This window comes from Homalodisca vitripennis, chromosome 3 (assembly GCF_021130785.1).
Source record: "Homalodisca vitripennis isolate AUS2020 chromosome 3, UT_GWSS_2.1, whole genome shotgun sequence".
NCBI classification, from domain to species: Eukaryota; Metazoa; Arthropoda; class Insecta; order Hemiptera; family Cicadellidae; genus Homalodisca; species Homalodisca vitripennis.
Window position 1 is genome coordinate 96,593,052 of NC_060209.1, and position 14,627 is coordinate 96,607,678.

The window sequence follows — 14,627 nt, forward strand, 5'->3', positions numbered from 1 at the left end:
GGTCAGGACATTGTGACATCTGCACAGTAACGAGCTTGTTAAATTAGAAGCCGAGGAGGAACGCCTGGCCGCGGCCGCCACTCGTGGGAACGCTGTGGATTTATCACCATCGAGTGCGCTTTAAAATTTTCGTCTCCGCGTTCTGAAATTATTAACCGCGTTCGCGAGTCTTTTAAAACTGCGGATGGAATTCCGAGACACTATCCCGTGATGTACAGCCCAGTGGGTACAGGTGGTTCACGAACAAGTAGTTTAACAAGTGGCCGAAGCGTCTGGCTGGAATATCGACTTAACACCGATATTTCATGTCCAAGGTAAAGTGAATATCGCCATTTGTCCAGGAATCGATCGGATTCGAGTGATCGTCTAAAATTACTCTAAATTATGTCTCAATTTGTTATTAAATTATAATGGAGAACGTTTATCATTCGTTTTCTGTTCTTTATTACTCTAAGTTACATGATCGGATTATCAGTTTATTTCAATCAAAGTCTTAGTTAAAGATCTTTTGCAAAAACCCTTCTTTTCTCATACCTTCAATTAATTCCGGACAAACTAAAATGTGACAATTTGAAAAGTTTATTATTATTTGATACAACTTTTTTATAAGACAAATGGAATGTTTGGAACATATTCTATCGATTTGTTACGTAATAAATCAGTAACAAAGTTTAGAAGTCTGCAATCTGAACTCTTGCTCAGGTGATTAACAAACCTAACACATAACATTACTACAGTCTTGGTTAAAATAAGCAAATCAACAAACGTGAAACACATTAGTCAGAAAACATAACACATATGACGTGTGTCAACTTCACGCTGTAATATATGCACTTAATATAACAAACACTAATTATTATTAACCGAACTAAAGAATGCAGGTCACAATAGTTCTGCACGCAATAACTAACTACGAACCACTAACTGACGAGAGGCCATTAAATATTAAATGGCAGATCGTCATGGCAGAAACAAGACGACAGGAAATCTGAAAACGGGGATTGGCTTTTTAATCGATACATTTCAGATGAACTTTGTAAATAGATACTGTGATTCCGCGTAGATCATTAGAGAGCCATTAACATTAGCAAAAAATGTGGCCTTTTACAACTTAAAACTACCAGAACAGCTCTCCGCTAATTTAATATATGGTTTCGATTGATTTCTCTTAAAGAAATGAGGTTTTCTGCATTAGTTTCATCCCAATTTGATGATCCAAAAATAATGAGCAGGTTTTTCTGTTTCCTTTCCTTTGTTTTCCTTTAAGCTATTGATAGTTCTGAAATAAAACCGTCTGTGTCAACAGAGTGTTCGCCGATGTCGGCGAGGAATTTCCCTCCTTCCTTCTGGAATCAGAGCAGCGTGAGCGTCTCCCACGGGCACGGCGACCTGTACGGAGACTCCATGTACCACGGGGCCACGGCCCACACCCCCGCGGACCCTTGGCATACACACTACCAGCAGTATACGGCGGCCGCACATCATCACAGGTATGCTGACTCATTCTGCTCGTAATTATTAATATTTGACATTTAAACGTTTTAATAATAATTTGTAACTCGGATGATAGATATATCGTAACCATTAAAACATAGGACTACCAGGCGTTAAAGTCTCTCGCCCAAGAAGCTCCAGGGCCCACCCTTATACATATCAATCACCTTCATCTATATGTTTCATGTATTCATCTAAAGATAACATGGATGCGGAAAATGAAAATTTTGTGGTAGAATCACTTTTTCCGTAATCAGAAATTAAACTTGTTAGTTTAATAGGTTGAGACTATTTGTATTTATTATATTACCAAATAAAATTACAAATAAAAATATCCGTTATCCAGATATTTTTATTTACAATAAAATTAATTTCTTTTGTATGATTTACTAAATATTACATGTGGATTCGTACATGTGATATATGATATATACAGCACAACTATATTGTAACACGGTATATTTGAAAATAAAATAATCCATAACCAACGATTATTTATTTTGATAAATGACAATTTAAGTGTTTTAAAATTGTAGACTCTACATAAATGCTTGACTTCGTATTAGAGTGCACCTGAGTCCTGTAGATTTCGCTTCACAATATACATAAGTAACTTACAATGGGATTATCTCATTTGTACTGTAATAGCTGCTACGCACGGGTTCGCACGTAACTTGCTGCAGTGTAACATGCACCCATGAGAAAAGTTTTGATCATTAGTAGGTACCTCCATATTTGTACCTAATTATGAATTATTGGATAGTTAGGTTTTGAACAGTTTCTATGAACGCCAATGAGATAGCTCGAATTTCTATGCAAAATGTTATGGTATTTGACTAAGGAGCTGACTCCTAAGATTTCAGATCTAAGACAAATCTAAAGTAAGGTAAGGAGGAGCGCTTGAATCAGAGTCCTCTAAGCTTTTTTGTGAGATCTGGGCGTACAGTACGGTGGTGTATAATAGCTTGGAAACGTAAATAACGTATAAGTTATATCATAATGTTATTAAATAACCGTATATTATTTTAGTCTTGAGCATTTATCGTGATCATGATAGAAGATAATTGCCTAAAATAACACCATTGCGTACCATTGTTCACTATCCCTTAATCAGATGTGACACTTTTAAGCGATGTAACATTGCATTAAAGAAGTTAAAACAACCAAATTTAGTTCTTTTTTTGCAAAGTGTTGGGATTTTAAAACAAATAAATAATATCTCAATGTGACTTTTTAAAACTGCTAATTTCTTATTATTTGAGTCCCCAGCAGGAAACATTTTAGCAATTTAATTTAAAAACAATTTTCTTAAATAAACAATAACTAAACCAATTTTATTTCTTCGTGATATTTAAGTGAAATTTGTTATGTTGTAAAATATTTGTAAATAATGTTATTGCCTGTGTAAGCATATTTCTCTTCACAATTTGGCTGGTGTCTTCACAATTCACAGATATCTTGCAGGTGTCAATAACATGCCTCAATACACACGTATGACGAAATATGCATATATTTGATTTTTAATAATATTTACTAAAAAATTCAAAATGAAATATTGTACGGGTTTTTATTTAAAAAAAAACTAGCAAAAAATTACCTTTTCTAGTCAACACACTTTCTGCTGGCATGACAATCCAGAAAGAGAAAATATATTAAATGAAACAATTGAATCTTGATACAGCACTATTGCACCTGTAGATAATGAGTTAGAAACGTGCTCTGAGACCTATGTGTGTATAGTACTTCATAGAATCGAAATGAACATTACAAGTTTCACGAATTCTTATACCTTTGAATATACAGTACGAGTAGGTATTTTGAAAGACACGCAAATAGATAATAAATTAACCATACAGTGATAATTGTCTAGTTTTAACGTTTGGGATTTTAAATGGATTACTAACATAATACAATTTTATAAGATATACGAGATAAGGTCGCACGGTTATCAACAATTACCATCACCATCACCAACAGGTTGCAGATGGCGCCCCACTCATGTCATCTCAATAGGATAATGTACATGATAACAATTCCTGAGCTGTATGTGATGTTGTTGCAGAACTGTTCATGACTACCATTACCACCACCAACATATAACCGATTATGGAGGAGTGTGCTGCCTCCCGGCTGGTGGCTGGCGCCCCACCCCTATCATAATCTCAAAATGATAATTGATTCCTAAGGTATACGTGATGTTGTTGCAGAGCTGTTCACGACTACCATCACCACCACCAACATATGGCCGGTTATGGAGGACTGTTGCTGCCTCCCGGCTGGTGGCTGGCGCCCCACCCCTACATAATCTCAAGATGATAATTGATTCCTAAGGTATACGTGATGTTGTTGCAGAGCTGTTCACGACTACCATCACCACCACCAACATATGGCCGGTTATGGAGGACTGTTGCTGCCTCCCGGCTGGTGGCTGGCGCCCCACCCCTACATAATCTCAAGATGATAATTGATTCCTAAGGTATACGTGATGTTGTTGCAGAGCTGTTCACGACTACCATCACCACCACCAACATATGGCCGGTTATGGAGGACTGTTGCTGCCTCCCGGCTGGTGGCTGGCGCCCCACCCCTACATAATCTCAAGATGATAATTGATTCCTAAGGTATACGTGATGTTGTTGCAGAGCTGTTCACGACTACCATCACCACCACCAACAGATGGCCGGTTATGGAGGACTGCTGCTGCCTCCCGGCTGGTGGCTGGCGCCCCACCCCTATCATAATCTCAAGATGATAATTGATTCCTAAGGTATACGTGATGTTGTTGCAGAGCTGTTCACGACTACCATCACCACCACCAACATATGGCCGGTTATGGAGGACTGCTGCTGCCTCCCGGCTGGTGGCTGGCGCCCCACCCCTACATAATCTCAAGATGATAATTGATTCCTAAGGCATACGTGATGTTGTTGCAGAGCTGTTCACGACTACCATCACCACCACCAACATATGGCCGGTTATGGAGGACTGCTGCTGCCTCCCGGCTGGTGGCTGGCGCCCCACCCCTACATAATCTCAAGATGATAATTGATTCCTAAGGTATACGTGATGTTGTTGCAGAGCTGTTCACGACTACCATCACCACCACCAACATATGGCCGGTTATGGAGGACTGCTGCTGCCTCCCGGCTGGTGGCTGGCGCCCCACCCCTACATAATCTCAAGATGATAATTGATTCCTAAGGTATACGTGATGTTGTTGCAGAGCTGTTCACGACTACCATCACCACCACCAACATATGGCCGGTTATGGAGGACTGCTGCTGCCTCCCGGCTGGTGGCTGGCGCCCCACCCCTACATAATCTCAAGATGATAATTGATTCCTAAGGTATACGTGATGTTGTTGCAGAGCTGTTCACGACTACCATCACCACCACCAACATATGGCCGGTTATGGAGGACTGCTGCTGCCTCCCGGCTGGTGGCTGGCGCCCCACCCCTATCATAATCTCAAGATGATAATTGATTCCTAAGGCATACGTGATGTTGTTGCAGAGCTGTTCACGACTACCATCACCACCACCAACATATGGCCGGTTATGGAGGACTGCTGCTGCCTCCCAGCTCGAGGCTGGCGCCTCACGCACAGTACCCCAAGGCGGTAGACTGGAACCACAGGCTTCACCATGAGCAGTCCGCGCACCACCTCGACGCCGCCTCCTCGTACGCTTCGTACCCAGGCATGGCAGGTACGGTCGATTTATGTTTTCTACGTTTCTAGCACTGATTTTAGTTACATTCACAATTTTCTCTGACCATGATTAAATAAATGGAAAACCACCTTAATACGAAAATGTTTTTATTTATATATTGAGTTATAGCAATATAATACGAATATTGTAGTTTTTAATTGATCAAGATTAAAATTATTAAAGAGACAGTATATACACATCTTGGGTGGTCCGTTAGCTATTCTTAACCAATAAAAGTTTCCTGACGGCATTTCGCATGTATACAAACATTTCATTTGACTATTTTACAACATAGACCCACAATGACAGGTTTAAATTTGGAAAAGAAATGTTTATCAACATTATCAGCAAAACTAAAAAGAGTTTTTGATTGCTTGTTTCATTTTTAATAATGTTTGTATTTATGGGGTTTTTATATTTAGTAAATTTCAAGATAAGGGTTATATAAGACTTTAGAATTACACGATAATATTGAATGAGTTATTAGTGAGTATAGTTACAAAGATAATTTCTGATTGATTGTAACTAAATTAAGTCTACGTGTTTATAAATAAATGTGTTTACTTTTAACCATTTTTCATGTAAGGTTTAAAGATGGTGGAGTTCCTAAATATTTTATAAAGGTTCAATGCACAACACTATAGAATTGTTTTTGACTGCGGATCTCCTGGAAACCATACTTTCAGCTTTTGTCCGCATCAGAGAGGTCTCATAAAACCCATTTCACCTACGGCTCCTTGCTAGTGCATTAAGCTCATGTAGAATCCTTCATTCTTAGAGTTCATTGTTACTTGGTGTATGTAACTTTATGGAATTTGGTTGAGCCTTGGCGAATATATTTACTATTGACATTGGTAATGGCAACGAGTAATATATTACTTTTATATATCCGTCGTAATTCCACATTCATTGAATGTTTTATTATTTACTTCGTGTCGGATACTCCCTCATTGGCTGTATTGTCCCTTGATTTTGCATTCCTTCGTGGCAGTTCAGGATGTTTTATTACTTACTGCGTGTCGGATACTCCCTCATTGGTGGTATTATCCCTTGATCTTGCATTCCTTCGTGGCAGTTCAGAATGTTTTATTATTTACTGCTTTTCGGACACTCCCCGATTGGTGGTATTGTCCCATGATCTTGCATTCCTTCGTGGCCGTTCAGTATGTTTTATTATTTAATGCTTTTCGGACACTCCCCGATTGGTGGTATTGTCCCATGATCTTGCATTCCTTCGTGGCCGTTCAGTATGTTTTATTACTTACTGCGTGTCGGATACTCCCTCATTGGTGGTATTATCCCTTGATCTTGCATTCCTTCGTGGCAGTTCAGAATGTTTTATTATTTACTGCTTTTCGGACACTCCCCGATTGGTGGTATTGTCCCATGATCTTGCATTCCTTCGTGGCCGTTCAGTATGTTTTATTATTTACTGCTTTTCGGACACTCCCCGATTGGTGGTATTGTCCCATGATCTTGCATTCCTTCGTGGCAGTTCAGAATGTTTTATTATTTACTGCTTTTCGGACACTCCCCGATTGGTGGTATTGTCCCATGATCTTGCATTCCTTCGTGGCCGTTCAGTATGTTTTATTACTTACTGCGTGTCGGATACTCCCTCATTGGTGGTATTATCCCTTGATCTTGCATTCCTTCGTGGCAGTTCAGAATGTTTTATTATTTACTGCTTTTCGGACACTCCCCGATTGGTGGTATTGTCCCATGATCTTGCATTCCTTCGTGGCCGTTCAGTATGTTTTATTATTTACTTCGTGTCGGATACTCCCTGATTGGCTGTATTGTCCCTTGATTTTGCATTCCTTCGTGTCAGTTCAGTATGTTTTATTATTTACTTCGTGTCGGATACTCCCTGATTAGCTGTATTGTCCCTTGATTTTGCATTCCTTCGTGTCAGTTCACAATGTTTTATTATTTACTTCGTGTCGGATACTCCCTGATTGGCTGTATTGTCCCTTGAGTTTGCATTCCTTCGTGTCAGTCCACAATGTTTTATTATTTACTTCGTGTCGGATACTCCCTGATTGGTGGTATTGTCCCTTGATTTTGCATTCCTTCGTGTCAGTCCACAATGTTTTATTATTTACTTCGTGTCGGATACTCCCTCACTGGCTGTATTGTCCCTTGATCTTGCATTCCTTCGTGGCCGTACAGTATGTTTTATTATTTACTTCGTGTCGGATACTCCCTGATTGGCTGTATTGTCCCTTGATTTTGCATTCCTTCGTGTCAGTTCACAATGTTTTATTATTTACTTCGTGTCGGATACTCCCTGATTAGCTGTATTGTCCCTTGATTTTGCATTCCTTCGTGTCAGTCCACAATGTTTTATTATTTACTTCGTGTCGGATACTCCCTGATTGGCTGTATTGTCCCTTGATTTTGCATTCCTTCGTGTCAGTTCACAATGTTTTATTATTTACTTCGTGTCGGATACTCCCTGATTGGCTGTATTGTCCCTTGATTTTGCATTCCTTCGTGTCAGTTCACAATGTTTTATTATTTACTTCGTGTCGGATACTCCCTGATTAGCTGTATTGTCCCTTGATTTTGCATTCCTTCGTGTCAGTTCACAATGTTTTATTATTTACTTCGTGTCGGATACTCCCTGATTGGTGGTATTGTCCCTTGATTTTGCATTCCTACTTCGCAGTTCAGGAAGTTTTATTATTTACTGCGTGTCAGATACTCCCTGATTGGTGGTATTGTCCCTTGATTTTGCATTCCTTCGTGTCAGTTTACAATGTTTTATTATTTACTTCGTGTCGGATACTCCCTGATTGGTGGTATTGTCCCTTGATTTTGCATTCCTTCGTGTCAGTTCACAATGTTTTATTATTTAATTCGTGTCGGATACTCCCTGATTGGTGGTATTGTCCCTTGATTTTGCATTCCTTCGTGTCAGTTCACAATGTTTTATTATTTACTTCGTGTCGGATACTCCCTGATTGGTGGTATTGTCCCTTGATTTTGCATTCTTTCGTGTCAGTTCACAATGTTTTATTATTTACTTCGTGTCGGATACTCCCTGATTGGTGGTATTGTCCCTTGATTTTGCATTCCTACTTCGCAGTTCAGGAAGTTTTATTATTTACTTCGTGTCGGATACTCCCTGATTGGTGGTATTGTCCCTTGATTTTGCATTCCTACTTCGCAGTTCAGGAAGTTTTATTATTTACTGCGTGTCAGATACATATTTTTTTAACATAAGTCTTTCTACAACATGTATTCCTCCTAGAGTGTAATTTTATGTCTTACAATAGTTTTGGTTTTTCCTGCTATTTCAATTCTGATAACAAGGTTTTTAACATTTGATTTTCTCTTCATGCATTTTACATTCATTCTAGTATTGAAAAGTAACAATTTAAAACACAAGGCGTATATGTGTTGTTTTTAATTATACCCTAAATTATTTTAAAGGTAAATAAAATAGAAATTCATCTTCATTACTTACAACTAGGAGTTACCCGGGGCTTCTAATGCAATTTCGTAGGCATTGCACGTGTGTGAACAATTATGGCTCAATAGAATTAAATTTTCGACGCCAATGTTGAGTTTGACTTGTTGTCACGATAAAGGAAATATGTCAAAAACGTATATTTAAGGCCATTGTAATTTATTCTAGTCTTAAGTTAATTACATGTAATTGAATCTTTCATTTACCTGTTATTTTTCGGGAACTTTTACGATATTTTATAGTTTTTCAGCTATTTGGAGCGGAGACGAATCTAGAAAATCAGAGATAATCGTAATTGGTACAGCCATCCTTGAGGTATAAATGATATAACTAATCAGACTTTCTTTTATGTATATATATATATATATATATATATATATATATATATATATATATATATGAGTATTTGAACCAATCATATTCGTATTGTTACCTTCTAGACTAATTGAGATTGCTAAGCGTTTAATTACCATATTAATATCGAAAATATAAGTATATAATAAAATGCTAAAGTTTTAATGTATTTTTATAACAGGTTACCAAATTGAAGAGAGCAGATTGGTTGGTCTATAACCACATTGGTTGCCTGAACGGTATTTGTAATAAACATCAACTAACTAAAAAAACTCCTCAAACTTACTGGCCAATAAATAATGCTATTTATGATATTGCTTTCTATTATTACTGTCAGAAAAGCAGTAAAATGTCTGATGCTGAAATCGATCGAAATGCTATTTTTCTGTCAGGTTCCGGTTTCTGCAGACGACCTCGGTAAATCCGCCTTCAGGATACGAGCGATCAGATCGGCCGCGTAAAACACGATATTTGTGAGTCGCTGGAATCATACTCGTCATTTTGACAGCTGTCGCTGGGCGTTCGTTTGCATTATTTTGAATAAATTCTTGGCCGAGGGTCCGAACGATAAATCAAAGTCGGAATCCACGCCTCGTCGCTCGACCCGACTTCCACCATGCGCGTATCACATTCAACGATTATTCGACACTAAAATCATATTTGATTTGTCACACAAATATGACGTATCGCGCCGGGGATTTATTAAAATATCGCACCATCCGTCTCCATTTGTCGGAGGAATTTCTATTCCCTCCAAATCGCGTTCTTCGCATTCCTCCGATACATAAATCCTGTATTGAATTTTAAATCTACACAGAATATGATTTATTGGCCCCTATCCGAGCTCAACCTCCCCTCCCTCAAACCGTATGTTACTGTTCGACTAAAACCACCTTTTAAAATGATCAAATTTAACACCTCAACTGTTTGTAACAATAAAAACTAATTTCATACGGACTAATTTATGTTACTTCCATACTGCAATATATTATCAATAAAAATATTTCTCATAATGATTAGAGCTCGTATTGTAAAGCAAACGTATAGACTTATAGTTCAATTCCAATTATGTGACTATATTGTGATATTCACAGCACTTGCGTGAGTTCAGATGAAATTTGGCGATTGAGAGCAGAAGTCAATAGACCTATTGATTGAAGACTCTTGGAGCAGTTAGAATAACTTATAAATATTAATAAATGTAAATAATACATAACATTTCCAATTTATATATTGTTCGTGCAAGGCCTTTCGAAACCGAAAGATGTAAATATTTATTTGTGGAGTCGCTTGATGAGGAAACCTTCAGTTTCGAAAAATAATTAAATTGGAAATGTTATGTATGATTTACATTTATTAATATTTATAGACCTATTGATAATTAAATTTAGGTGATTATACTGCGATATTCACAACACTACCGTGAGTTCAGATGACATTGGACGATTGAGAGAAGAAGTCTATAGACCTATTGATAATTACATTTCGGTGATTATACTGCGATATTCACAACACTACAGTGAGTTCAGATGACACTGGACGATTGAGAGCAGAATTCAAAAGACCTATTGATAATTAAATTTCGGTGATTATACTGCGATATTCACAACACTACCGTGAGTTCAGATGACATTGGACGATTGAGAGCAGAAGTCAATAGACCTATTGATAATTGCATTTCGGTGATTATACTGTGATATTCACAACACTTGCGTGAGCTCAGATGCATTGGACGATTGAGAGCAGAAGTCTATAGAACTATTGGTAATTACATTTTTATGATTATACTTCTATATTCACAACAATTGCGTTAGTTCAGATGACACTGGACGATTGAGAGCAGAAGTCTATAGAGCTAATTAATTAACGGGTGAAGAGCCGCGGCGCCACAGTCAGGGCCGGTAGCTGTAGTCTCTGTCGCTCTGTCCGCTGATTGCAACTCTGTCACCGGGAATAGATGACTGCTAATTTCGTCGTCCCTGTGAGCGGTGCCTTTGCGGGGCCAGACAGCTCTTACTTTAGCGACCGAATGTGCTGCCTGCCTGTACGAAAAAATAAACCGAGGAATGCAACGTGTCCCTGCAATTAAGTTTTAGCATCAATCTTCCAGGATACGCTGCAAATTCCTCGTCACTTACGCGGCAGAGGCGATCCCTCAAGATTATACCGAAGATAAAAAGAAACTTAAACTGTGTGAATTTTTAAATACATTTCGGTCAATGGTTGACAATTCTGTATTTTATGTGTTCTGATATTTTAGTACTACTATGGCTTAAAGCAAATTTTGAAATTTATGACCTCTGGCCTTCTTTTCGTAACCCATTTATACAACAGTCTTCTACTTAATCGCTTGATTATCTAACTAGAGTTCCAGATATTTAAATATTTCATTGCGTACAACGCAAGTTTTTTTTACGAAGCAAACATCGCAAGCAGTCATTCATAATAACATACGAGTATGTACAGAATATCTTAAACTACATATTTCACCATGACTTCTGATGAGAAACTGTTACGATGCAGTGATGTTATGATGCTAGTTGCGGTACAGTGATGTCTATCGGCAAAGGTTAGAGCGGTACTAGACTTAAAGACATACACAAATAATTGTTGAAACTAGTAAATGTTCGCTAAATCTGTCAGGACACAAGTATGGGCAGTATCCCTACTGTTACATCCTGGTAATACACAACACGCATATAGCTTTCGAATTAAAAGTGAGACTACTACTATTTCATTCCAAGAATTGGCAGGAAACTAGTATGCGGAGTATCGTAACCTCTTATTACTTACTTCTACGCTCTGGTAGTAAATGTTTCCCTTTCTTCAAGGTTTTATCATTTTTTTTTCAAGGGAATGTAGGAGGCAGGATCGTATGGCTTGAAAGACAGGATACCCTACAGCAGGTTGTACAACACCGATGAGGAACATGTATTTGCTACGTTTGAAACGAGTCTTACTGGTGCATATTGAAAATAATCAATCTAAAAAATCAGTGAAATGCTGATTATGCAGATCAGTGAATTGAAGAAAGTCAATCAGTGTCCTATCATCTATGCGCTATTAATAAAATATCACTGTTGTTTTTCTTGTGTGATCGAAAGAACTATTTGATCCACAAAACGCACGAGTAAGTTACTGCTGCCAAGTTATCCAACTGAACGTGTCGAAAGTTTCTGCACATGTACTTAGGTACACAGCAGCTAGCATGATGTAGGGAGGGTCACGACCAATAAATGTATCTGTATACCAGGACTCGACGCAAGGAATGTTGTACAATCCATTCTCCAGATATACTGTAACGTAAATTTAATATGTACTGAATCAGAAACCTGGAAACAACGGCTAGCATGATGTAGGAAGAGTCACGACCAGGAATTGTATCCGTATACCAGGACTCGACGCAAGGTATGTTGTACAATCCATTCTCCAGATATACTGTAACGTAAATTTAATATGTACTGAATCTGAAACCTGGAAACAACGGCCAGCATGATGTAGGGATAGTCACGATCAGGAAACGTATCTGTATAGTAGGACTCGACGCAAGGAATGTTGTACAATCCATTCTCCAGATATACTGTAACGTAAATTTATTATGTCCTAAATCTGAAACCTGGAAACAACGGCTAGCATGATGTAGGGAGAGTCACGACCAGGAAATGTATCTGCATACCAGGACTCGACGCAAGGTATGTTGTACAATCCATTCTCCAGATATACTGTAACGTAAATTTATTATGTCCTAAATCTGAAACCTGGAAACAACGGCTAGCATGATGTAGGAAGAGTCACGACCAGGAAATGTATCTGTATACCAGGACTCGACGCAAGGTATGTTGTACAATCCATTCTCCAGATATACTGTAACGTAAATTTATTATGTCCTGAATCTGAAACCTGGAAACAACGGCTAGCATGATGTAGGAAGAGTCACGACCAGGAAATGTATCTGTATACCAGGACTCGACGCAAGGAATGTTGTACAATCCATTCTCCAGATATACTGTAACGTAAATTTATTATGTCCTAAATCTGAAACCTGGAAACAACGGCTAGCATGATGTAGGAAGAGTCACGACCAGGAAATGTATCTGTATACCAGGACTCGACGCAAGGAATGCTGTACAATCCATTCTCCAGATATACTGTAACGTAAATATGTCCTGAATCTGAAACCTGGAAACAACGGCCAGCATGATGTAAGGGATAGTCACGATCAGGAAACGTATATGTATACCAGAACTCGACGCAAGGTATGTTGTACAATCCATTCTCCAGATATACTGTAACGTAAATATGTCCTGAATCTGAAACCTGGAAACAACGGCTAGCATGATGTAGGAAGAGACACGACCAGGAATTGTATCCGTATACCAGGACTCGACGTAAGGTATGTTGTACAATCCATTCTCCAGATATACTGTAACGTAAATATGTCCTGAATCTGAAACCTGGAAACAACGGCCAGCATGATGTAGGGATAGTCACGATCAGGAAACGTATATGTATACTAGGACTCGACGCAAGGAATGTTGTACAATCCATTCTCCAGATATACTGTAACGTAAATTTATTATGTCCTAAATCTGAAACCTGGAAACAACGGCCAGCATGATGTAGGGATAGTCACGATCAGGAAACGTATATGTATACTAGGACTCGACGCAAGGAATGTTGTACAATCCATTCTCCAGATATACTGTAACGTAAATTTATTATGTCCTAAATCTGAAACCTGGAAACAACGGCTAGCATGATGTAGGAAGAGTCACGACCAGGAAATGTATCTGTATACCAGGACTCGACGCAAGGAATGTTGTACAATCCATTCTCCAGATTTACTGTAACGTTTATTTATATCGTTTATTTCAACCGAGAACAGCTCTCAATACGGTTACTTACTCGGTTCCCCTTGTCTTTTTAATCACCAATTATTTGAACACATCGATACAGAATTAATAAAATCTTATAGATATCTTGTTTTATAATTTAACACTTTGCAAAAGTAAAAATGAAAAATCGTCGTAAGACCAAATACATGCTACCAACTTTACAAAACTTTCATTCAGATGATACCCGACAGCTTGTTTATGAGGACACTTGTTTTCAGACTTTAATTTCAAACAAAATGAAAATATATAGAACTTTGCGCAATGGCTTCTCTGAAACTGAGTTTATTCCATCCAACCTGAGTTAAGTACCACTTCTAAGGTTTGACATACTCAACTATATCAACAGGAAGTTCTGGGCTCACAATACTTTTCATAGCAAACAAAAAATTCATGTTTTTAGACAAGATAGGAGTACGTCAAACCACCTGTCTCGTAACAGATTTCTCTAAGAATGCACGAATAATTTCAAGCTTATAGTTAATTTCATCTATTTTCCATTTGTCCTGCGGTGAAATAAACTGACATATGTCATACTGAAAAGAAATTTTACATTCTCCTGGCAAACAAGATAAAATTGTGACAACACATTGCATGATAGGCGTCAACGACGCACAACCAAATTCCAACGTTGGGCATGCACTATAATAAAACTCATTCTTGTGTGTGTAGAAATAAAGTTGCGAAATGTAATGTGTCCA

The 14,627-nt window shown here is 38.2% G+C and overlaps 1 protein-coding gene across 2 annotated transcripts in view; it reads left to right on the forward strand.

Annotated features, from left to right (window-relative positions):
* The window catches only part of LOC124357207 (protein vestigial), a 124,751-nt gene that overhangs the window by 78,533 nt on the left and 31,591 nt on the right, over window positions 1-14,627 (forward strand). Inside the window, exons 4-5 of one of the 2 annotated variants that reach the window (XM_046808747.1) lie at window positions 1,307-1,490; window positions 5,009-5,202. In XM_046808747.1, coding sequence (XP_046664703.1) covers window positions 1,307-1,490; window positions 5,009-5,202 — 378 coding nt within the window. Of the gene's footprint in view, window positions 1-1,306; window positions 1,491-4,282; window positions 4,407-5,008; window positions 5,203-14,627 lie in introns of those variants that run through there. The other variant, XM_046808748.1, reaches the window with a different exon arrangement.